The 25,244-nt window shown below is 43.9% G+C and overlaps 1 protein-coding gene across 1 annotated transcript in view; it reads right to left on the minus strand.

Annotated features, from left to right (window-relative positions):
- The window catches only part of LOC138498458 (fibrocystin-L-like), a 374,239-nt gene that overhangs the window by 175,190 nt on the left and 173,805 nt on the right, over nucleotides 1-25,244 (minus strand). The window contains exon 11 of the mRNA XM_069622208.1: nucleotides 15,336-15,471. Within this exon, the coding sequence (XP_069478309.1) occupies nucleotides 15,336-15,471 (136 nt within the window). The remainder of the gene's footprint in view (nucleotides 1-15,335; nucleotides 15,472-25,244) is intronic.

Genomic DNA, 25,244 nt, shown 5'->3' on the forward strand with positions numbered 1-25,244 from the left:
CAGGGGGAACTTCTAACCCCAGTGCTATCTTACCTAAATAAAAAGTGCTCCTATTCCCTGGTGTTTTGTAGTTGTGTCAATAGAAGGTTAAACTAAGTGCATTGCTTACATTCATATTGTTCTTATCACCCCATTGGTGATTGCTGCCCCATATTTAAAATGGTATGATTTATTTTGAATTTTAAAATGAATAAATATTATATTTTATCAACCAGCCTGGTTCCTGGTCCATTGTGACCGTGGCTGTTTGAAAAGGGGCTGTGATATGAGTGGTGTATCATTTCAATATTGAATCAAATCTATAACATAAGCATTTCTATTGCGCGCTGCATACTGGGCCGAGACTAAGGTGTGCGTCACCTGATTGAAATCCTTAACAACGCCTAGGCACCAGTCCCTGTGCCAGCTGCGTGCCAGATCACTAGATGCTGCAAGTCGGGGAAAGAGGCCACGGATATAGTGATTGGCATGATGACTGTTGGCCCGAGTGCTCATGCCATGGAGGGCAAGTGGGTGGGGGGATTGTATGCTGGTGTGTTGGTGGTGGGCTGGGGGTGAGAGGATTGTGTGCTGGAGTGTTGGTGGTGGGCGGGATTGTTTGTTTGTTTATGTTATTTATATAGCGCACCTGACCCAAAGGTATATGGGCGTTTTGAAATACAGTTACATTGATATAGCAATATCAGTTTGTACATACATTCAATGGGAGTCATACAATGGTAAAAACATACATCGGTAATAGGTAGCTGATGAGAGGTATTCATCTACGCACATGTAACGCGCAGTGATTTAGTTCTCGCTAAGTATCCAGGCTATAACTATTCTCCTGAAGTGGTCGAATATTTGAATAGCCCTGATATCTAATGGAAGGGAATTCCACAGTTGGGAGGCTAGGACCGGGAAACTGGAACCGCCGGCTCTTTATAAGTTAAACCCAGGGACCAACAGACAGGAGGTGTCTGTAGATCTGGTGATGCGTGTGGATGCTCTCCAGGTGAATTTTTCAGTGAGGTGGGGGAGGCTGTGTGGTTCAATGCTTTAAAGGTAAGGCATACGTTTTGAGTTTGTTCTTTTCATTTATGGAGAGCCATTTGTGTTGTATTCTGGTTGCTGAGATGTGTTGATTTCTGGGTATATTTAATGCAGCTCTGAGAGCATTATTTTGTAGTCTGGAGTTTTTTTGATAACTGTTTTGTTGGCGCCTAGATAAAGCCTGTTACAATAGTCCAGTTTGGAGCCTATAAGATCTCTGGCTAGGGTAAGGCAATTATCAGAAGATAGCATGGGTCTGCAGGCTCTTATCAGTTTGCTGTGTAGGCGGTGGGTGAGGCGGTCATGTTTACTTGTTTACTAAAGTTAGATGAGGCATCAAAGTAGAAGCCAAGCGTTTTTACTGCTTTGGCGATTGAAAGGTTATTCCCATCTATATTGAATATGTTGTAGTTGGGGCCAAGTTTGTTTAAGTTGGCTGGGGAGCCTACTAGTAGTAATTCTGCATAGTTGGTGTAGGTGACACCCAGACGATCCCGTTGGTCAAACAACGGCTTTGTAAAGATATTATACAAAGTGGACGAGTCACAGGACCTTTGGGGCACGCCGCAGGTGATCAGTATGGGGTCACCTGCTGCCATGGGGGAGAAGACTTGCATAGTCCTATTGTTTAGGAACGATTGTATCCATGTGATGGCAGATTTGGAGAAGAAGGTTGCTTTTTCCAAGTAATTGCAAAGTACCTTATGATCAACCAGGTCAAAAACAGCAGATAGGTCTAGGAGGAGCAGGATAGCAAATCTGCCTTTGCCTTTCAGGTAATCAATCTGGCTTTTTAGGTCAACAAGGGTGGTTTCAGTCCCATGTTGAGGTCTAAAACCAGATTGTCGGATCCTAGGAGTTTGTTAGCTTCAAGGTAGTCCTGTATTTGCAAATAAGCAACCTTATCCAAAATCTTTAGTAAAAATGGGACCGTAGTGATCGGTCTGTAGTTGGTTGGAATGGTGGGGTCAAGAGTTTGTTTTTTGAGTAATGGGAGTACCCAGGATTCCTTCAGGTTGCTGGGTACTACACCTCTGGTGAAGGAGGAGTCGATGAGTTTGGTGATGAATGGGGCCAAGTCTCTAGCTGCATCCTTAATAATCTGTGCTGGACAGCTGTCGCCCTGATATTTGGATGGTTTCAGAGAGGCAATGATTTTTTGTACATCCGGTATAGTTACATTTGAGAATTTGAAGCTGTGAGTTAGTGGAGGCGGAGGTGTTTGGAAGCTGCTTGATTGGTAAGTAATTTATGTTTGTCAGCTATTTTGGTCTGAAGATTGGTAATTTTATTGGTGGGCGCACTTTGAATGTTAGTACACCTAAGTTTGTCTTTTAGGCAGATATCTGTGGGTGGGTTGGGAGACTCCATTTCTCACAGGATGGTGAAAAGTTCTTTGGTACTGGAACCTGCTTGATTCATTCTGTTGTTGTAGGTTTCGCGTTTGTTGCAAATGATCTCATTTTTATATTTGGTAGAGATGGAAACTAGATTGTTTTTGTTCTCAGGGGAGGGTGAGAGTTTCCAGTTTTCTTTTTTCTGTGAGGATCACTTTTAGCTCAGGGGTAAACCAAGAATTCACATGTGCTCTTGGTTGTCCTTTGCACATTTTGAGAGGTGCTACTGAGTCAATAGCTTTGATCATGGACGCGTTATAGGTGTCTACAAGGACATTGGGGTCACTTGTGAAAGGTAAGGCGTTAAGAGTCGGGATAACAAGGGGCGAGATTGCCTCAGCCGTGATATTCCGCTTGTTTCTAGTGAGGCATGAATGTGCTATGGGGCATGTTTTGTTGTAAGCTAAAGCTGTGGTGAGCTCAAACTCGATAAGGTGGTGGTCTGTCCATGTTTGGGGTGTAATGCTGTTTACTGAAATGTTGCAGTTTAAATCTGCTACCCAATCAAGGGTCCTTCCCTTCTCATGAGTAGGGAGGGTGATTTTTGAGAGAAGCCATGTTCGACCATAGTGTTAGCTAAGGAGTTAGCTAAGATGTCGTTAGGGGCGTTGTAGCCTAGACTGAAATCTCCAAGGATAAGGGTTTGTAAGGTGGTTTTGATATTCTCAGACAGTAAGGTCGTTATATCCTCTTCAAAGGCGTTTGGAGGTCCTGGAGGTCTATAGATAAGGTGAATGGAGGTGGTACATTTATGTGAGGTTTGGAGTTTGGCTCAGAGGATTTCGCAAGAAGATAGTGGTGGTGAGGGGACTAGTCTAATTTGAAGAGTGTTCCTGAAGATGAGGGCAATGCCTCCTCCTCCGGTTGTGGGTCTGTCGGCTCTGATGACAGAGTATTTGTCCGGGGTGGCTAGTAGTAGTGCAGAGCCTGCTGCTGAGTGCAGCCAGGATTCTGTTACTGCTAGGAAGTCCAGGTTGTTGTATAGAATGTTGTCAGCTACCTCAGTAGCGTGCGAAACTAAGGACCTAGGCCCTCATTACAATACTGGCGGTAATCCATGGCGCTATTATACCACGGGTCCTGCCGGTATTGTAACGAGTCCGCCAATGTTCAATGGGGAATTACCACCCCATTCCAAGGTTGGCGGGGCGGTAATTCCCCATTGAACATTGGCCCTTCCCCATTCCCATTTTTGCCCCATAGGGCTCAATGGGACTGGGGAAGGCGGTAATTAAGGTACCGCAAATTGCGGTACCGTAATTACCTCGAGAGTCCCTTTGCGGGTCCCTACTTTAACGGCTGGTCCAGACCAGCCGTTAAGGTCGGGTCCCGCAAAGGGACCTCGTAATTAGGCGCTAAGGGGCTAATGGCACCGCAGCCTTTTACAGCGCCGTTAACCCCTTAGGGCCAGGGTCATAATGACCCCCCTTGTGTTAATTAAGGCTCCTTTCAGGGACGTGGTGGGATTGACTAGTTAAGTGATGATAGATTTAGTTTGGCTGGAGGTTTCTTGATTCGCTGGCACAGTAGTGTCAGATGTGGCTACCTCCTTGCTGGAGTGAGCAGAGTATGTGGGCTGGGGCTTCTTGGGGCTGGACGTTGTAGTATTAGGGTGTGCATGGCAAGTGTGGCTACCATTGAGTGTGCGCTGATGGTATGGGAGTAGCCTGGTAGATAGTCTGGAATTTCTAGATTTGGTGCTAGGGTGGGTGGGTGTTAGGTTGATAATGGAGTTGGTGGTACTCCTGTCAGTAGAGGGGTTAAGTGTCGTCCCCTTATTGGTCCCCAGAGAGTTTAAGAGCAGTTTAGGTAGAAAAGAGGTTGGTTTGATTTTGGCATCTATGATGGGGATATTTAATGCTGGTAGGAATGGAGAGGCCTTGATTCTGTGGTCAACATTGTTAGGGGGGAGTATGGAAGTAATCAACTGTGGTTTGAGTGATGTTAGCCAGTGGGCAATAAGTATGAGGGCAGGTAGTAGTAGATGTCGGGTAGGTGGGAATTGCATAATGCACTGACTAAAATCAGAGTACGTGAGGAGGGCACTATGGGAGGGCTCTGCTGGTAGGTGAGCAAGAGTAGTGGCGTTGCTGTAGTGAAGTTAGGAAGTTAGCTCTAATGAGGATAGACCTGTCCAGTAGGTGTTCATTATAGTAGTTCAGTGGATAGGTTAGTCCAACAAGTAATTGTTAGGTTTAGAAGGTCAGAGTGTAGGCAAAGGTAGGCAGATCGCTAAGTCATTCTAGACAGTATGGGCTGGTCCGGGCTTAGCAACGGAAAACAGATATTGCAGCGCGGACGAGTTGGAGTCAGCATACAAACATGTCATACTAATTCAGAAGGTATTCTATTCAAACATATATTCATTGGTCCAAAGCAGTTCAAAAGGGCTTGGAAGATATCATATTCAAACATGGAATCACTATTCGCAGCAGTTCAAGAGGTATACTATTCAAACATATATTCATTGGTCCAAAGCAGTTCAGAAGGGCTTGGAGGATCTAATATTCAGACATGGATTCACTATTTAAAGCAGTGCTGGAAGGGCATAGTCTAACGTATATTGATCAGTAAAATGTGGGCGATATGTATACTGGCAATTAGGCAGTAAGACATATATACAGTGTAGGGATGGTACTGCTACTTAACGTATAATGAGCAAGAGCCTATGGGCTATGCAAACATTTGAACATTGCCTAGAAGTTAGCGGGTGGTGTACTCACACGCGATACTGTTGTTGTAGACCTGTAAGGGGTCAGACGGTCTAGAGAAGCTCTGCAGTTCTTGTGACGATGTATAGGGGTGCTGGTAGAGGCACAGTCAAATGCTCCCTGGTGCGAACAGGGGAAAACAGGGCAGGCCTTATAGTGGCCTTGGATGTGGCCGCCTGCTCCTTCCACCTGCCGCGGATGTTTGCTTGCAAAAATGCAAGGTTGCTTAGCAACTGAAAAAAAGCCCAACCTCACTTTCGTGCCACATCGCGTCTGACGTTTTGAAAGAGAAGAATGTTGGCCCGGTACGGTTCTGGGCTCATTTCAGTCTAAAACAAGTGGATTGAAGCAGGTAAAAGATGAAGAAAGTGCCAAGGGGGGGCTGCAGCAATGGATGGCTCACCAGACGAGCGTAGGCAGCTGATTTATGGGCGAAGGTCCTCACAGGTCCTGAATTAGGTAGCTGGATCTCCGGCTGCCGGTGTAGGTTGGCAGGGGCTGCTGGTGGGGGCTCCTGCCCTCGCCACCGAAGAGGGGCACACACTGGATCTCGAGGGGCAACCATGCGTGCTGGGGTGTTGGTTGTGAGCTGGGGGAGGCAGGATTGTATGCAGGGTGTTGGTGGTGGGTGGTGTTAGGGGGTATATTTGGTGCAAAATGTTACATACACGTTTTCTTAACATCAATAATGTGTGGAGATTCCCGATTGTGTTCATGTGCAGTTTATTCACAGTGCTGGCAGTGGACTGAGGCATGGTATTGTACTAGAAAAATTGTCTATTAGTGCCTACCGGCACACTGTTCCTTCTCTCATGTCATCCCTGGGAGTGTCTACTCTGGCTCCTGCCTCATTCTGTTTATCTTGGTCTTCCTCTGGGTGTGGCCTGTCCGCGGTGGGGGACTAGTGGCACATTCCTCCTCAAGCAAATGTTATGTAGCATTGCACACACCAGAACAATTTTCCCAACTTCATCAAGGGCATACATTAGGGATCTGCAAGTACGATCTAGTCAACAGAATTGTGCCTTGAGGAGTCCAAAGATGCGCTCAATGCATAGACGGGTCCAGCTGTGGGCATGGTTGTAGGCGGTCTCGTGCGGTTTACGTGGGTCACACATGGGTCATCAGCCATGCCAGCTGTGGATATCCAGAATCACTGTATGGGGTGGCATACAGAAATCAGTCAGTTGTCTCATACATGGGTCTGCTATCACAACATATTTTGGGATTGTTAGCCGTGTGCATGCATGTGTGCATCCCACCCATGCAATGTGTATGCGTGATGCCTGTGCAGCCTTTGCAAATGGTGACATGTATGCCTTTGCCTGTACATGTACACTGTGGCGGGTGTTCTGTGGCGTGTGCCAAGAAACTGCACATGGGCACATGGCTGTGGCATGGGTGGACATGCTGGTGGGTGCTGCTGTGTGGATCTGCACAGTGCCACATTCCTGATGCATTGTGGTACATGTGGTCTAATGTGTCATTGTGATGACAGCGGTGTGTGTAGATCAGCATGCATGTCCAGGTGTGCCCGATGTGTGCATGCTCCCTTGGAGGCCCCTTGACGTTGGTGCAGGTGCTGCCAGTGCATCCACTTGTCATGCCATGCTTCGTTTTAGTGTTGCTATCCCCCCGCCCCTTTTTGGTCTGGTGCTTCACTGTGCATATGTGGCAGGGATGGTACTCACCCACTATCCAGGTCCGTTGCCCTCTTTGCCTCTCCATGTATCCTGGAAGTGTGCTGTGCTTAGGACCATGGAGTCCTGGGTGGAACTTGGGTAGTGGGCACAGCAGTGCGTGATGATGAGTTCAGGCCCGCAAGTCACCTGCACGTTAAGGCAGTGGTAGTGCTTCCAGTTACTGTATACTGCCTCATAGGCCTGGGTCGCCATCAACACAACACGGGTGCAGTCAATGGCTGTTATGACATTAGGTAGTTCTTCAGTGGCATAGAACCTTGCCTTCATATTGTTGGCCTGGGCCTGGGTAGTGGGCAGTGCAATATGGTGGTTGACATGGCACAGGAGGGTATCCAGCACCTGGGTCAGGACTGCACAGAATGTGGGCTGTACCAATGTCATGCATCATGGCCACAGAGTGCTGGAAGGTGCCAGTGCCCAGGAACTGCAGGACTGCCACCAGCTTCACCAGTGGGGGCACAGCTGTACGGATATTGATCCTGCTTCCTTATTTCTTCTTGTTTGTGGCCAGCAGCTCAGTGATGTTCTCGCTGTTGAGGCGGTACTCAGTAACCAAGTGGGTGTCACTGAGAGACCAATGTGATGGCCTGACCCACGGGATGGGTGCTCGCCTTGCTTAGACCGGTCTCCTCCTCCTATTCCTCCTCATTCCCCTCCCCCCATGTACTCCCTGTGCCCTGGCCTGGTTGGCCTGAATCTCAAGGTCCAGGTGCAGCATGAGCAGCTGCCTGTCCCAGCTTGCGGCAAATAATAGCAGCATGAGTTTGGAAACAGTGTTTGGGGCCTGGGTGTGTCTTATGTAGCCCTCTGGTGTGCATTGTGTGCACCTGTGGCTTCATTTCTGGCACCTGGGTTCATTTACCTCCAACTGGAGGCTGAAGGTATTTCTCTGCTTTATTAGCACCGGTTTTCGGTGCTAATACTGCCCTACATGCACTTGTGATACGGCTGTAAGTGCGCTTTGTGTTGACGGTGGTATCAGCGCCGGCTGTAATAGCACAGGTAACCTTTTGTGTACAGTGGTATTTACGCCGACTCGTGAGCTGGTAGAGCATTATTGGTGGCACTAATTCCGTTACCGCCAGGTTTAAGGGCTACCACCCAACTTCTGATGAGGACCATTATCCATTATCCTTTACAGCTTAGAATTAATGTGTTTAGAATGTGAGGGTCAGAATAGTGCTTTGGGCACAGGACGGTGTGATTTTGGACATTGTGACACTGATGGATCCTTTGTTTTGAGTTTAGATGGGGAGGTTCCACTAGTGCAGGGACAGCGAGGCCTTTTCCCAACCCCGTTTATGATCTAATAAAAGTCTTTAGCCAGAATCATGTCTACCTTGTGTTTGACTATAATTCCTAACTCCTAACAGTAAGTAGTGAGCAACATCATTACAGAAAGGGAGGAGACAATGCATATTGGCATGGGAGGTGTGAGCAAACACTGGAGAATAGATGAAGGTTTGTGGGGGTGATTGAAAAGGCAAGAGATTAGGCTTGTGAAGTATGAGTAGTCCAGTGCGGAGGTTAGGGAAGCAAAGGCATTTATTTAATCTATGAGTAGGGTAGGTGTCCTTAATTTGCATTACTGTTGTAGGTCACAGAACATGTTTGTTTTAAGTGCCTACATTTCAGAGGTGAGACAAGCCTGAGGACAAGGACGGGAAGGTATGAATGTGCGAGCAGGATAGTGTTGGTCAAATGGAGTCATAAGTCATAGTGAAAGTCAGAGACAGCATGGTCAATAGATGACATCATCAAGGTAAGGGACAAGAGAGTTGTGCCTGCATTTCCTCTTTGTCATTGAAGAGGGCAGATGAGGACTAAAAGGAAGACTTATTGTAGAGGTATTGGGCATTCCAGAGGACCAGCGAAAGAGTGATAGGAGGTGGGGGTAGAGCTACAACTGTTGTGCAGTAAGTGAGGGGAAAAGATGATTTTGGAGATGCCGGGAGAAAAGGAGTATCATTTCTGAGGAGTGCAAGTGCAGGGGGGAAGGAGGAAGATGGGGAGGCCTGAGAATGATGAAGTTAGACCAAGTTGAGGCTGAAGGCTATGAGAGAAGGAAAGGAGAATGAGTAGAGGGAGGAATGGAGCGAAGTCAAGATGCATGATGAAGGAGAGAAGAAATAGGTAAGTGACGACAACAAAGAAAGGGTACAGCCCAGTAGAGAGAGAGAGAGAGAGAGAGAGAGAGAGAGAGAGAGAAGGTTGGTGAGCAGATTGGGAAGGGATGGATGGTTGGCTGTGATGAATCAGGGGTAGTTTCTGAATTGGGCTTGAATGGGACTGTAAATAGCCAAAAGACAGTGAAGTGATGTCAGTCGTACAATAGGTAATTTCAGGCTTAGTTAAGTATCTTACCTGCCCTAGGATTGAAGAGAGATTAATAATGCTGCTGCTGCTATGCACATGCCCTCTGGCAATTACTTTGCACTTGGTACTATACTTCTTTTAAAGTGGTGCTGTGCCCACATTTGAAGTCTTGGCCCCCTGTTGCAGAAGGCTAAAGTGCACAGGTGTGGCCACTACAGCCGTGCATCAATGCGCAAAATGGTAAACTTTTGAGCTCACTGTATTACAAGTTGGTGGTGAGAATGTGTCCTTGATTCGAAGCCTGACCAAAATGCTACAGGAGATAACACATGCAACCAACTGTACACTGTCGGCAACTAAGAAAGTCGCAGAAATACCTACATTTGTTAAATCAATAACGTGATTAATTTCACTGATGAATTACACGTTTGATGGTAGCTAAGATGCAACATGAAAATAGCAACTCAACACACCTAACTGCCCAAAACGCACAATTTGCATTCATGTCGAGAAACATGACCTTAGCATCCTTTGAAAATAATATGCAATCAACACAAGGCTCATAAAGCCAGGGGCTATTTCCTTTAATGGAAATTCTTTTGTACCTTAATAAAAATCAGGCCTTGATTTTCCCCCCAAACAAAATGGAAACCATTCATGATTTACATATGTCTCTATGTTTAACACCCCTGCTACTCCTCCCTCTGCTACTGGCCAATGAATGTATATATAATAAATGTTGCTAAAATGATCAAATATATTAGATATATTGGGTGTTGTTATGCAACCCCTCACATGTGTTATCAAGCTCTCTGTTATCAAGGTGATTCCATACCATCTTGTGATGCTGCGGGCACATGACTCAGTGGACAATATTATTTCAACTATGACAATCTTAGCAAATATATATATCGCACAGCCTAAAATTCACCTCAGTCTAGGCTAGGGTTCTCCTGTTTGATCTCCACCATCATGTCCTTGTTGTCTCCCTTATGTAACGGACACTGTTTTGTTTCTTTGGCAATGGCACCAACTTAACGAAAAAAGCTACAGTAACAAGGGTCATCTGGGTTGGTGGCCTCAGCATGAATTTCCAGGAGAGGGATATGGAGCGCAGCTCTTTTTCAGTCAATTTAACTTCAGAGAGTCCTTGCATTTATTGCCATGGGACTCTGGTGTTTGGTTTCTGGGTTAACTATCAACACTATTCTAAATTATGTATCACATGTCTGCATAGCATATGCAACAGAGACACCTCTAAACATGTGTGTAGCTTAATACTAATGGGTAAATATGTCTGTTTACAGTGATGTTCACTGTTATATGTATAAATACCATTTCATAGCTGGTAACGTCTTGAGGGTAATGTTCTGTTACAATGTTAGATGCTGGAGAGGGATCTAAAAGAGAAGGAGTGTGTAGAGATTTCATCAGAAGGAAGGAGGAGGCTGCAGCCATTTGTGTACAAATTCTTCCATTAAATTGAAGCTGTTCATCTCGTGAAGTAACACTCCTTTATTTAGTGGCAATGAGCTGGCCCCTGGTGGCAGCAGAGGAGGAGAGGGGCTCGGACATCGACCCAGAGAATTGTTGCTGTGTCGCACTTGAAGTGAACTGTGCCATTACTTTACGGCAAGGGGATGGAGTCCCTAAACAGTGAAGGGAATGGATTCCCGAAACGGCGACCAGCGTTTCCGTCTACAAGGCCCTCACGAGCGCTAAGGAGATGCTGATGACGTTGGTGTGAACGTTTGCGAACACACCAAGTGTGAACTGACCAAGGATGCAGCATTAACTAGAGGCGTCTCTGCAACAACATTCCTTAGCAACATTTTGTTTATAGCTCGCTTCACGAGTTGGAGGCCTTCTTGGAGATGGGAGACGAATCGTAGACATGGGTGAGTGTGTCAAAGCCTGCTCAGAGTTAGGAATATTCGCTGTGGTCACTCCTGTGGTACTGCAATGGAGTGTACAAAGGTTGCTCCTTTTGCATCGTCTATATTGGCAGATGACAGGACATCATTGAAGGCTGCGCACTGAATGGGGGGGTGAATGTGCTCGAGGGGGGAACTGGGGGCGTGTGATGTGTAGGGTTGAGCAATTGTATAGGGTGCTGCCGCCCTGTTCGAATCAGGTGAAAATGATAGGTGGACAGACTGCATGGGGAGGGCCCAGACCAACACTGTACGGTAGGCCACCTGGAAACATTGCGCAGTCCTCTTACAAAAGTGGGGTGGGGGAAGAGACTGACTGTACCCAGGAGACAGAACCAGTTAATACATACAAGGAGAGCGAACAGAACCCTCAGTGCTCGCCATGACTGGGGAAAAATTAAGCCCACAGAAATATGGCTGGGAAGAGACAGCCAAAGTATGACCAGCAGTTTAAAATTACCCCTTGGCAGGTGGGCCTGAGAAGCAGAATAAGGAGCGATGGGCGATACACAAACGAGCCAATAACCAGGTGAGTTTTGGTGTCACTGAACAGCAACAAGTACCTTGTGCTCTCGCTGATATCAGCGGGGAACCTCATTGGTCGAATGTGGTGTAAATGTCTCCCTTCCCACAAGCTCAGGATGTCTCATGTTTTTATCAATGTTTACTGACCAATGGCAGGTTAATAAAGTCCCGGAGGTCAGCACTATTACTTAGTATGTAGTAAGAACTAACGTTTGCGGTGGAGCGGGAAGGAACGTGGCGCCACAAGGGAGGTGATGGACCAGTAACTGTTACTGTCAAGGATCAGCAATGTGTTAAGTGGTTATAGCATTTGTTGATAGTTAAAATGTTAATGTGAACAATTCAGGTCAGTATGTAATCTGTTGTAAATATGCTTGTGAGATAGCAACCTATCATAGTGGTGTGGTCAAGTTGTGTTAATAGCTGCTCAATTTTTTCTCAAGTTGTATAGATCTGATGAGAAAGGAAAGGAGGTATGTTATATGTGTAAAATCTGTCAAAGACTGAAGCGAAGGAGGTGGGACGCAGGTGTCAGGAGTGAAAGGAGCTCCTTATTTGAGTGGCGGAACCAGAGACACCTAAGCAGAGGAAGGCTGTGGGCCCCTGTGAAGCCAGAAGTAGTAGAAGTTGTGCCTCAAGTCATGGAACTAGAGCAACCCGCAGAACAAGGATACTAGAAGCTGGTGAGTCAAGCCTGGTTCCTTGCGCAAGCACTGCCGGCAACATTATCCAGTCTTACTTTCACCAATCAAGAAGTAGAAGCGAATAGAAGTTAGTTGATGCATTTTCAAACAAGGGAACAATGAAAGTTAACACTTGCATGTGAATGGAAAGGTTTTCTTTAACTCGCGTGGAATGTTTCCGAAACACCATTGTCAAACCCTTAAAGTTGTTAACTTCGTGAGGGAGTGGTCGAGTGTACCTAATTTTGTTTCCCAAGAGAAGAGTGAACATTTCAGGTCGCTCTTTATGAAACACCATTGTTAAACACTTAAAGCTTTAAAACTGCACGAAGAAGAGGACACGTGTGACTAATTTCGCTTTCAAAGTGCAGAGTGAACTTTATCTCTGTATTGAAAAAAACAATCATTGTTACTAAGAGAAGTCAAGTGTTGAATTCAATATCTGCAGTTGGAGAGAGCGCAGTCATTGCCCATGCCAAAAGTAATTCCCTATTTGAGAGTGAAGCAGCCTTTCTCAAAACCAGAAACTGTGCTAATTATTACTGTGAGCCCAAGAGAAGATCAAACTTGCCTAAGATACAAGTGTGCAAGCAATTCCAAAAGCCAAGAGAGTGGCATCAAGGCTTTTGGGTAATTGTGTGTCTGACATTGGCAAAGATGTGAAGGCCAAGTTGTGCAAGGGAAATATTGCTGTTCCAATACAATACTGACGTTGTCATGGTTGTAGTCAAAGAAAAGAGGGAAAGAGGCCGCCCCTTTTTAAGAGATATTCACAGGAAGAGTGCCGTGTCTACTTTAAGGTATTGCAGTGCCTTAAAAGTGAATCTTGGCCAAATTGGCCTCATTACAAGTATGGCGGTGTGGGAAAAAATTGGCGGTAATGGAATTACTGCCACTTTTCCCACACTGCCATAATAAGAGTGACCCTGGAGTGGAGGATTTACCTCCAGCATCATGCTGGAGGTAAATCCTCCCGATTTCTGCCAAAAAGCATCAAAATCAGCAGAATTACTGTGGCAGTAATTCCACCAGCGGTTATTCCACCAAAAATGCCCCATAGAGAATGGGGATTAACGCCGACACTGCCACTTGTAATCTGGCGGTAATTCCGTCAAACCAAGTGGCGGTAATGGTAATTAAGTTGGGTGGTATTCTGGAAGATTTCCTGCCGGGATACCATCCAACTCATAATGAGGCCCTAAGTACTGAATCATACTGAATCTGTGGTGGTATCTTTGGAGTGTCTGTGGATGCAAGATTTTAGTAGTTCAAATGAAGTGGAATGATATGGGGTCAACAAGAGTGTCCTAATGGCAAACTGTAGTAGGAATGAAGTTGTTGAAATAGAAGCAGCAGAACTAAGAAGTCATGCTGATAAATGTACCTACTGTGATTTCTGACCAGAAAAGACGAATAGTCTTTGTTAACCAAGACTTTTGTTCTATTCATATTTTGGAAGTTGTAATTCTTTTTTAACTGTGTCTGAGAAAACAATGATGCTATTCTGAGGAAGTGGAAGGTCACTTTTCCATCAGAAGAACTTTTGTTCTTGGAACTGTGGTTAACAAATCTTTATCTTGATATTGACTTTTCAAGAACTAATCTAAACCTTTACAGCCTATGTGAATTTTCCCTATATTATTTTTGCTAAGCCCTGAAGAGGGATACACCTTTAAGCCTGGTGAAGGGAGTACACCGAGGTTGCTATAAGGTTGTTAAATGTTATAAATGTCATTGTTGCTGTTAGCTGAATTGCCATCTAATTTCTTTTGCATTTGATGTTTAGTGTAAGGGCCAGCATTCCTGTGTTAGAATGTTTTCCCTTAGTTCTGTTTGGTAGGGAACCCCAAGTTAGAGTAGGGCAAGTTAAGTATGTTGATATTATTTCTGTTCTAATACAATGGCATATTTTGAACAAATATCTAAGAGTTGTCCGCCTTGCATTGCTGACCCCTCACAGGAGGCTGCAGTCGTCCATAAACAACTTACCTCATTAACCTGGAGCTGTTCATCTTGCAGAGTAAGTGTCCTTTATTTCATTCACTTGTTCAAAATATCTCAATTTTCTTAAACATATGAAAGTTACATTTTGGTGACTTAGTTCCTTTGTGCTAATTGTACAATACAACTTATTTTTTGTGTTTTCATAGCAGGCTCCGATTTGAAAAAGATGCCATAGATTTGTGGGAAATGCCTGATGAAGGGATGTCTTTGTAAGAGCATGGAAAACCAATTACCAGTGCTATTTCCCTTTACACCTGTTACAGCATGTGCAATCTTCTCAACAGTGTGGCGTAACATGGTGAGTACTTTGCAAGCAGTTGAATACTGCCAGTGGACACCTCAGCCAGGGCAATGTACATTAAGAGAGCCCATTAACTGCTATCAGACACTATGCCTAATGAAGCTATTATCCCTTTAGGATTGATCCCTTTAAGATTGATTATGTTTACTATTTGTGTGCTTCTTCTGCACTATTCTGTGACCACAACAGCTATAGGGATTATATTGTCACTCCGGGTAAATTTTTCCCAGTATGATGTATGCCTTTAGTAATTGGATGCAGTATTGATTTAGCATACTTGCATAGAGTACATATACAAAGGGGCCTCTCTTTACTCAATAAGGCTCCCAAAACACTTCACAACTACTGTGGTATTAAGAAGTCCATATGAATGTTTAAGCATAGCCACAACATGGCAACTTGATACAGCCTGGCTTAGCATCCAACTGGTCCGATGTCACAAGCATCAGAAGTCCTTTTTTCACCAACAGGCTTTGCATGCGAGCAGTTGTACTTCCACTTTCCCCTCATAAGTAATGGCGTAAAGGTTCCAATATGCAAAGTGCTGTTTGCTCAAAACCCAAGATTGGGATAAAATCCACGACACAAAATGCTAGTGAACAGTGGGTTTTATATTTCTTATTTGGAATCTGAGAGTGGGGCAGTGACTGTTCAGATCAAAGTGGGGTGGTGTCACTCAATATTATCTGTCTGGACAGTACAACAGCACACTACTATGCCTTACGGTACCTGGGTATGAAGGTTCCAATAAAGTGTAGTCTGTGTTTTGTGAGGTCCAATCCGCATTGGTTGGGGACACCAGCACTTGGTTTGCATAGACATCTAAACGCTGAGGAGAGGCATAGAAGATGGCGACACGCACGGCCTGTATAATGAAAAATAGGAAACAATGATTAGGTAACAGTAATTAGGGCCTGGTCAGATCGCCTCTGTATTATGCACATTATTAATACAGTCAATCCTACCAAAGGATTCCAAAAACTCCATCTCTGCCAGTATGTACCAGCATGTTCCCTGAACCAGTACATGCATTCAATCTTTTTAAAAGCATTCCCCATGCTTTGCTCACTCTAGAGCTTGAAATGAAGTACACTTTTGTATTATATATGTCCATTCCTTTATAGTTCTAATGATTGTCAAATGTACCTCAAAAATGATGAAATGTTAGTATAATAATCTTCAATGTAGCACCATTCAAATCGTATGGCCTTGGCTTCACAGAAAACTAACTTGACCATTTTGTTTCAAACTTTGTTCTGAGAGAACTGCTTCACCTCGTGATTTCAGGGGTGGGGATTCAATGTCAGTTTGTATGTCCACATTATGGTGTATTTACGCTTATTGTTTTTGTCCTTAATTCTGTACCTCCCGACCCATGATGGTGAAGGTTCAGCTTGTTTCCCTATATACATTGTCTAGTGGCAGATTTCTAGAGGCAAGCATGTGTTCATCATGCATGTTTTGAAATTCACAATAGCTAAATGACTAAGGGTCATTGCAAGTTTCTTCATAGTCTCTTATTCTTATCCTCCTATACCAAAAGGATATCGCTGCAGGGTAATGCAATCATTAAATTCAATCTCTCCTGCACTACTGTCAGTCTGTATGCTTGAAAAGTAGCAAAAACCCTCTGATCCTCATGACCCACAAGGTCCATCAATATGTCTTTTTTCCTCAACATTAAAGGATGGAGCAGACACCACCAATACTTAATTTAGGAACCCTGTTTTCCACTGGTTACACTTAACTTTGAGTGTAGTTAGCTGATGACAGCAATATAGGTGGTCCTGGAATGCTTCGTGTCATCTCGCAGCAGACACTCACCCCTACCCCCACACAATTCAACAAGGGACAGTAATATACAGTGGATAGCAAAGTTTCACATTCTTCTGGTGACATTTCTCCGAAGTGGTATACCCCTTATTCTTGACTGTCTACCCTAGAACAAAGTTTGATTTGATTTATTTTATTGTTTAAAGAGTGAACATAGTTCGAGAGCAGCATTTGGACTGGTGTCTTTTAACAGTAGTGCAGTACTCTGAGTTGCTGTCTGTGTGTCAGTCTAGATTAAATATCAGGGCACCTGGCAAAACGCTGAAAAACCCAGGTGGGTATACTAGGATATACAAAAACAAACAATCAGGGTGAGAGGTCACGCCGCTCCAACATTCTAAATATATAACACAGTCATTGGAAATACATTTTTCTTCACACAAATGTGTTTTAATAGCATCTAGATAAGACTAATAGGGATAGAGCACCCAGGGGTGTTTGAAAATACAATACAAATAAGTATGATCCAGTGGACGGAACTGGATCTTAATGCAAAAGAACAGCAACAGCAAAATGCTACTCTTGGTCAATCATAACACTTGTGCAGTCACAGGGAAGAACATAAACTCAATTTCATGAACATATATACAAAGGGTCACAAAGAACAATAACAATGCTAAAATTGTGCACTGTTCGGGTAGTATTTAACGTCTTTGTGACCCTTTGTATATATGTTCATGAAATTGAGTTTATGTTCTTAGAATGTTGGAGCGGCATGACCTCTCACCCTGATTGTTTGTTTTTGTATATCCCTGTGTGTCAGTCTATGCATCCATTGAGATTAGGACTTGACCAGGTGTTGTTGAAAATGCCACATTTTTGTGAGATTTCTGAAATTGGAGAATTGTGGGGTCATTCTGAGCCGAACTGGGACCAAGTGCACGAGGAGCGTGTGCCACCAGATATGTGGAGCTTAGCCACCAGGTGCACTGGTGTGCTACTCTGGTCTACTTTGTAGATGGCACATGCAGTCTTGAACAGTATCCTGGCCTGGACAGGTACTCAATAAAGTATCCGTAGGACGGGCATGATTCAGTCAAATTTCCATGCACCCGAAATAAGGCAAAAAAACTTTGCAAAGGGTGAAGATTCCAATTCTAACTGAATTGCTCCCAATAATAAATTAACCTCCCAAAAAGATGTGTCTCCAGTTCTTTAATGATCCTTCTTGTTATCTATCCAGAAAATAGTAAATGTTCCACCAACAATCTTAATTCAGTACCCAGTGCATCTATGTGTTGATGCGGTCTAATACTTGACCATGCACAAGGATCTCAAGTAATACAAGTAGTACTTCTTCACCTTCTCTCAGGCACTACCTGACCTCCATCCTGTGCCAAGCAGAGTATGCTGTCAAAAAAGAGCCTTGGGTGACACAGTAGATACGTCATGTAGGAGAGCGGCACACAGCACTGAATAAGCAGTGACTCCAAGTGCTGTATAATATCTGTCAAACATCTTTACAGGTAGGTGCAGAGATGATGTGCTGAGACTAATCCAGACGTGATGCCCTACCACATCAGGCTGAGGCTAAATACTGTTAGGGTTTCGTTAATCCCTACGTAGTGGGAAAAGGAAGATTGACGCACACCTCGGTTACAGGGCTTCCGTCTCAGACGCCTGACTCTGCCAGGGATAAATCTAGCAAAGTGGTCAAGCAAAGTGGTCTCTTAGCGAGAGCCGGGTGGCAAAAAGTGACAGCATAACACACAATAGAACATTTTTATGGGATGGTTTGCACAATAAAAGCGAATATATACTCTTTGTATAAAATAATTCAGCGATAAAAAATCTTTTTTTTTAAAGCAGTATGTATGCAACAGGTAAGTGACTTTTTAGGAGTTCGTTCAAGACAGTGATTTCCAGAGGAATCATCCAAACAGTAGCGACTGGTGAATTTTTTAATTGGGGGAAGGTTTAAACATTTGGTATGAATATGGGGAGCAAACGAGCATAGCGAAGAAGCCCGAAACAACCAAGAGGGGAACAGGCGACTTCTCCCCCGAGAATTTTTTTTTAATAATGGGCTAAATTGGGCATTTTACAGCACAGTTTCTGTGAAAAATTGGGTACAAAGCCACCCAGTTTACAATCGGTTTAGTAGAGTAAGAAATTAAGAAATCCATTGGATGCCAAGTCAACAACATTGCACAGGAGCATTTTCCAATAGATTTTCACGATGTGTTTGCCCACTATAATTCAATGTTCTACCAGTATAAACACTGATTCTCATCCTGACTGTGCCGGTACATGTTGGTGATGCCTACACCAAAATATGGCAGCATTCACAACTAAGAACATACTGGTGTTTGCTTTGCCCATAATGCCAGTAATGTTACTATAGGAAAACATATACATGCTGTATCTGCCAATATATGATAGCATCATCAGGTAAGAACATAATTCTGTTGGTTTTTCCCTTAAAGCCAGTAAAAATACCATGTTACAGTAAGCAAATATATATAGATTGGCTACATCAATGTAGGCTAGTATAGCCTCGTAAGGAAACTCATCATGTTGGCTTTGCCCTTGATGGCAGTAAAAAAAGCCATGCCACAGCAAAAAAGTGTTCATATGTGGCCTTTCTGGCCTACACTGGTGCAGCTAGTCTGGGCATATTCAAAACATGCCCTGACTGGCTGTACCAATGTAGGCCAGTTTGGCCAAATAAGAACACTCATCATGTTGGCATTTCTCTGAAAGCCGGTATAAGATGCCATGCCACAGTTAGAAAACATACCCTGCACAAATGTCCACCCCCCATATGTATGAATACTTATCATGTTGGCTTTCCCGTTAATGCCAGTTAAAAATGCCATGCCATAGTATGAAAACCTGCCCAGACTGGTTGCACAAATGTAGCCCAGTGTGGCCATGTAACAACACTCATATTGGCTTCGCCTTTAACACCAGTATAAAATGCAATGCCACAGTAAATACACATGACTTTGCTGGATGCAAAATGCCCTCCATATGTAAGAACACACATCATGTTGGCTTTGCCCTTATGGTATTTTTAAAATGTTATGCCATAGTAAGAAAACATGTCCTTGCTGGCTGCATTAACCAAATCCACCCCCAGCCTGCAGCCTTCCATGCACACATGTCCATACACCTTCACACAAGCAGTCACACATCCATACAGCTTCTCTCAAACAATCATTCACACGGGTACCGATAACATTAACACTGCATTCTCATACACACGAACACTCACACACATTCACATTGCACTCTCATATGCACACTTGCACAGTTGATCTCTCGCATATGTACATACGTACATACGCATGAACGTAAATAAATGCTAATCTGACATCCATACATTCATGCACACATAGAATAATGTTTTTTTTTCCTTTACCTGTTTTCCTGCAGCTTTGGACTACACAAGGCTCTTCAAAGCAGGCCTCTTGCTCCAGCGGTCTACACAAACAGGAACCAAGAAGCAGGGAGAGCTTCCTGGTTCTTAACATGCCTGGTAGAGCCAGAGCACCTTCGTCTCACCTCCCACCTAGACCTAAAAGTGTGGAGAGACTCAGGAGCACCCCTTGAGCGTGTTTAGGTCTGCAGTTCCCCAGCCTGCATCACCAACGGGCCATGCATGGCTGGGGAAGCAAAATGTCCCCGCCTTGCATTGTCTATTGGCAAGCAATGCTCTCTGGGGAACTGAAGTATAAAGAGAAACCAGGTTTCCCTTTACATTTTGATGGCTCCTCTATAATGGGTGTTGGCTGGTACATTGTTGCTCTTTTGCCCATTATAGACGAGCTGCCCCTGCATGCAAATGCTCAAGGGTAAGGCTCTTCAAACTGTAGGGAACCCAATGTTTATCAATGGTATAAGTCCAAAAGGAAAGCCCTGCCTTTATTATAAAGCCAAACTGTCACAAACCTTTCAAAGACAGCACAGACCACAGTTAGGAACAGGCTTGCACCCCATGTTAACTGTGCTCACACACAGAGCAAGGATGGAAGAACGAAGAGGCCAGTCCACCTGAAAAGTCTGGGAGCATCACAGCGGGACAGCCATGACTATGCTGTTTGACTCCAAGATGGCATTGTCTGTCATTGGGCCCTCTGCTCGCAGAAGCTCTGCCAATTACCTAACCACAGTAATTCAGAAAAGTTGCCCCACATGCAAAGGAACTAAGAGGAACTAAGAACATATAGGGAGAAGGTGGAACTTTAATTCCCTGACCAATCAGGAAGCCAGGGGCTATAAAGTGATAGAGCTTTACAATCGCAGAGTTTATTGAGTCACTTCGGAAATCTCAAACAGTTTAAATGGAGACATTAGTCAGACTGTGTGGGAAATAGGAAGGAAAGCAGGTGCAAGCAAGGAGAATGCAAGAATGAGTGAAGGGAGCAGATGTCTGGCCTTTGCAGTCCAGTCTTAGAAACACTTTGCCATGAGCCTACTGGGAGCTCTGGCAAGGACCAGAAGATATTGAGAAAGAAAGGAACCTATTGCATTATTGCTGAGAATGTATATGTCTACATTTTTGTGAGAATTGGAATGAAAACATCAGTGAGACAACAGCCTGCAAGCTGTGTTTCCCTTTCTGGTAAACAAGTTGGCAGCATTTTTATTTTTATTGCAATATTTTTTTTTATTAGTGTTTCATTGGTTAAATATAACCTTTAACACATTACAACAGGGAAGTTATTCTTTACATACACTAAAACACATTAAATATATGTATCCATTTGCTCACATAAAATATATATTACATATATTTACCCATTTGCTCACATGAAATAGAGTTGTTATTTCAAACCTTTTTGCAATTACAACCGTCAATCCAATAATTCATTTAATATTTTTACATCAAACCAAACACGAGTGACAAACTAAAACTGCTTTAGACACATAAAACATTTCGTCACCTGCTTTCATCATCAGTTCATTTTTGGTTTAAAAATAGCATCTAAAAACAAAACCGAGGCTCAGACCAGGAAGGGATTTTCCCCACTAATTAAAAGCAACCACAATTCTTCGGCAGATAAAGTACTCTGTGCCTCTACAAATTATTTAAAATGAATGGTTCTCAATGCCGTCCGTACCGGACAAAACAGCAGTAGATGCTTTAAAGCTCCCTCTGCCTCCTGGTTTTTACAATGATCACAATTCACCTTCATAGGTCGTGCCTTCTTTCTCAAGGACAGTATCTCTGCTGTTGGCATTGAGTTATATCAAATCCTCATAAATTGTATTCTGAAGTAACTGTTAGAGAATTTGGATAGATATTTTGGCAGACAGCCAAACGCCCTCACTTCATGTCTCAGGTGATAGAAAAATGTAAACTTGTTGGCTTCCTCAGGCGTGAGGATCCAGTCTGCCCTCTGCAAGCTGCCAGTATCATGTTTAAGTTAGGGGGACACTTATAATTCATTGATTTTATTTGAAATAAAAAGCTAAATTCAAATGTCCAATATTGTGGAGCTGGAATTGTTGCATTATGAGGAGTATTGAACCACTTTTGCATAGGCTCGCTATGAATAGAATATCATATCATATCATTAGCTGTGTGTCATTCTTCTGTAAAAATAAACATTAGAAAAGCAAATGGGTCCCATAGACATATCTCATTTCATATGGGCAGTGATATTTTGTTATAGTACTAACTTTGGGATTATTTTACCTGTGTCTCATGACAACTACATCCATTTGCTCTCAGTCACCTTGTTGGCTATCAATAATCTAATGCGAGTCTGTTGCCCAAGGGATGCTCACTTTTTTTGGGTAAGATTTTCATATTTGTGACAAATCCTCCTGACCTGTGTCAGCCCCAGAACATTTTGCTGGACTTGGTGATTATTTTTCACTTGTCCCTAGGTGAGTGGGAATCCTTTTACTCTTTTTATGGGTGACCTTTTTATGTCTCTCCATAGTGTGTGTATGGATCAATAGTTCCCTATAACCTTTGGGCTAGGACTGAGTTGCCCCTTTGGGCTTCCCTTTGTAATTTCTCTTAACATATCTTGGGAGAACTACTGTTCCCAATTAGTAAAGTGGGATTCCCATCCTCTTCACATTTTATATAGTGAGCCAGCATACCCCACCTTATGTTGGGGTTTCGGCAGATAGAATGTATCCCCTTTCTCACTGTACTGGTAAAGTCTTTGTTACAATAACAAGTTAACTTGAATGGCTGGTGGCAGTGAAACTATGTTTGTGACTTTTAGTCCGTATTACTCACAGGCTGTCAAATCAGCCACAGTAATACACAGGAGGGTCACCATTCTGCTTAAATAGTGGGCTCCTTATTTGTTTTTGCCATTTCTCATTTGCTTCTTTTCTTGGGTCTTCTTCTGCCGTCCTAAGTGAGACAAATCCTGGTTACGTTTTTTCTTCGGAGGGAACCCTTTTTGATTCCTGTTGAGGCTTCAGAGTATTTGTGAAGGCAGGAAGTGAGGTAGGAGTCCGAATCTCTGCAGCTCTTTGTCTTCCACCTTGCCTTAAAAGAACCAGTTTCCAAAGAGGCGCTTACTGTCCTCACTGGACAGCCAGTCACCCCTTTCGGTAAACTGCAGGGAGAGTTTGCAGAAGTTATGCTGCAGGTCCTGATCAATAGTCTGATCCTGGAAGCTGGTGACAAGTCAACCACTGGAACCAAATCCAAAGAGGAAGATGAAGAAAAGATGGTTGCAATGAATTCCAGCAACCTGCAATATTCTTTCTTCATCAGGTACCTGTAAATGGGGGCCAAATCTGTAGAGCCACTAGAAGTCTTGAATAATCCTTTGTTGTAAGCCTTTCCTGTCGACTGCTGCTGTCACTTTCCATCCAGTGTTCATTTCTTCAGTCTCCAGACCAAGAATCCAAGGACCTGGCCCTGTGCTGCTGCTTCAGGAAGACAACCATCTCCAAGCTCTTCCTTTTAGCCGAGGTACTGTGTTGGCTTGGGTAATACTTACTTCATGTTTTGTGTGAACCTGTAAGACTGAGTGGGTGATGTGAGTGTTTGGGAGTTAGGCTGTCCCCCTCCCCCTATCAAGGGTAAGATCTGTGCTATGGTGGGAGTTGTTTCTAGTTACCTGCAAGAGAAATTAAGTGCAAAAAATACAAGTACCAGAATCCTTAGAGACACTATAGTCCATTAACCTGCTACACCTGAAAAGGAAATGAAGACACGCCTGAAAAGGTAAAGAAACACAGCCTCCCTAAAGATTGATGGAGTCATGAAAACGTGCGTTTGGAGGAGAAGTCAATGCAGGAACACTTGATTGGCAACAGAGTGCGCGCCTTGTCACTAATTCTTAACCATTGTGTTTGGGAGTTTGCCCATACCATTTGCCCAGGCCTAATGTTGGAACACCTATAGGGAGTCTTCTGTGAAGTCCCTGAACACCTTTAGCTAAGTCTGAGGTGAATACTTACTTGTTTGAAGAGATATCCTCTGGAACTCTGTCTTTCCTGCAACTGAACCCTATCCTTACCTGCAGTAGCTGGCTCCTAGACCGCTAGGGTCCCTCTTCTGTCTGACAAAGCACATTCTCTAGAATAGGGAATGACTTTAATAGATAAGGTTTCCGTCTTGAAATTACATTTGCTAAAGATTGCTAAAGAAGTAAGTGTGGTAACTGTATCTCTGTCATAGAATATGTCACAAAGTGTCCTTAAGTTATTATACCTTTAAGTTGCTGGGCGCTCCATTAAAACTATATATGTTGTTTTACTTTGAAATAGTGTTTCACTCGTCTTAAAAGTAATAGTGTTGGTACTGTTTTATTATTCTTAACTGAATGAGTGTAAAAGCTTACCAATAGGGTTTACCTACCTTGAATAACTGTTATTCGTAAGTTGTACCACTGGGTTTTGCTTCCCCGGATCTACTTAGTGCATACCTAAAACAGTCTAAGAGTCAATACTTATCTTTGAGATGCTTGTAGCCCCTCAAAAAAGAACTGCCGATTGCCTTTCTTAAAAGTCTGCTAGAGTTCTTACTTGCCTAAGAATTGTATTCTAGGGGGTCATTGCGACCTTGGAGGTAACCATGATGCAATTTGCGGCATGGTTACCCCCTTCCCGGGTACCGGGTCTGGGTTCCTTGAATGAGGAATTACCGGGCTATTCCAACCTTTGAAGACCCGGTAATTCCTCATTCAAGGAACCCGGACCCGGTACATCCCCATTCCCATTCGAGCTCCCATAGGGCTCAATGGGAATGGGGAGGGAGCTAACAACGGGCCCATCAATAACAGGCCCGTTGTTAGCTCCCTGGTCTGCTAGCGGGACCCGCTAAGGGCGCCTGGTTTTACCAGGCACCGTTTACAGGTCCCACGAGCAGACTCGTAATGGGGCGGTAAGGGGTTGATGGCTCCGGCACCATTACCGGCGCCGTTAACCCCTTACTGCCCACCTCGGAATGAGCCCCAATGCGTCTGAAAAGTATCCTTGGTGTCTATTCTGTAGTAGTAATAGTGTAAATATTTATATACCAATAGGTTATACTGACCTTGAATAGCTGTTGCTCTTCTTAAACTGTAATATTGGTTTATGCTTTCCCTGAACTGCTTTAGTGATATGATATGATAGTGTATTTATATACCGCCTATACACAATGTGTTTCAAAGTGCTTCACGACAAGGGAGGGAACAAAGGAAAATACAAAAACATTCTTACAGGCCATGACCAACAAGAATGTGAAATTAACTATCATACTTGGCCTGGCGACATTTCAGATAGTGCAAGTGCTAAGACACAGAAAGGAAGGAAATGGGAACAGACAGGCGACTACCGTACTAGGCCTGACAACATTTCTGGTAGAGCTGGAGAATTTCGAGGAATGAGGGAGAGGGG

Source organism: Ambystoma mexicanum, chromosome 5q (genome assembly GCF_040938575.1).
Source record: "Ambystoma mexicanum isolate Mex_15411 chromosome 5q, UKY_AmexF1_1, whole genome shotgun sequence".
NCBI classification, from domain to species: domain Eukaryota; kingdom Metazoa; phylum Chordata; class Amphibia; order Caudata; family Ambystomatidae; genus Ambystoma; species Ambystoma mexicanum.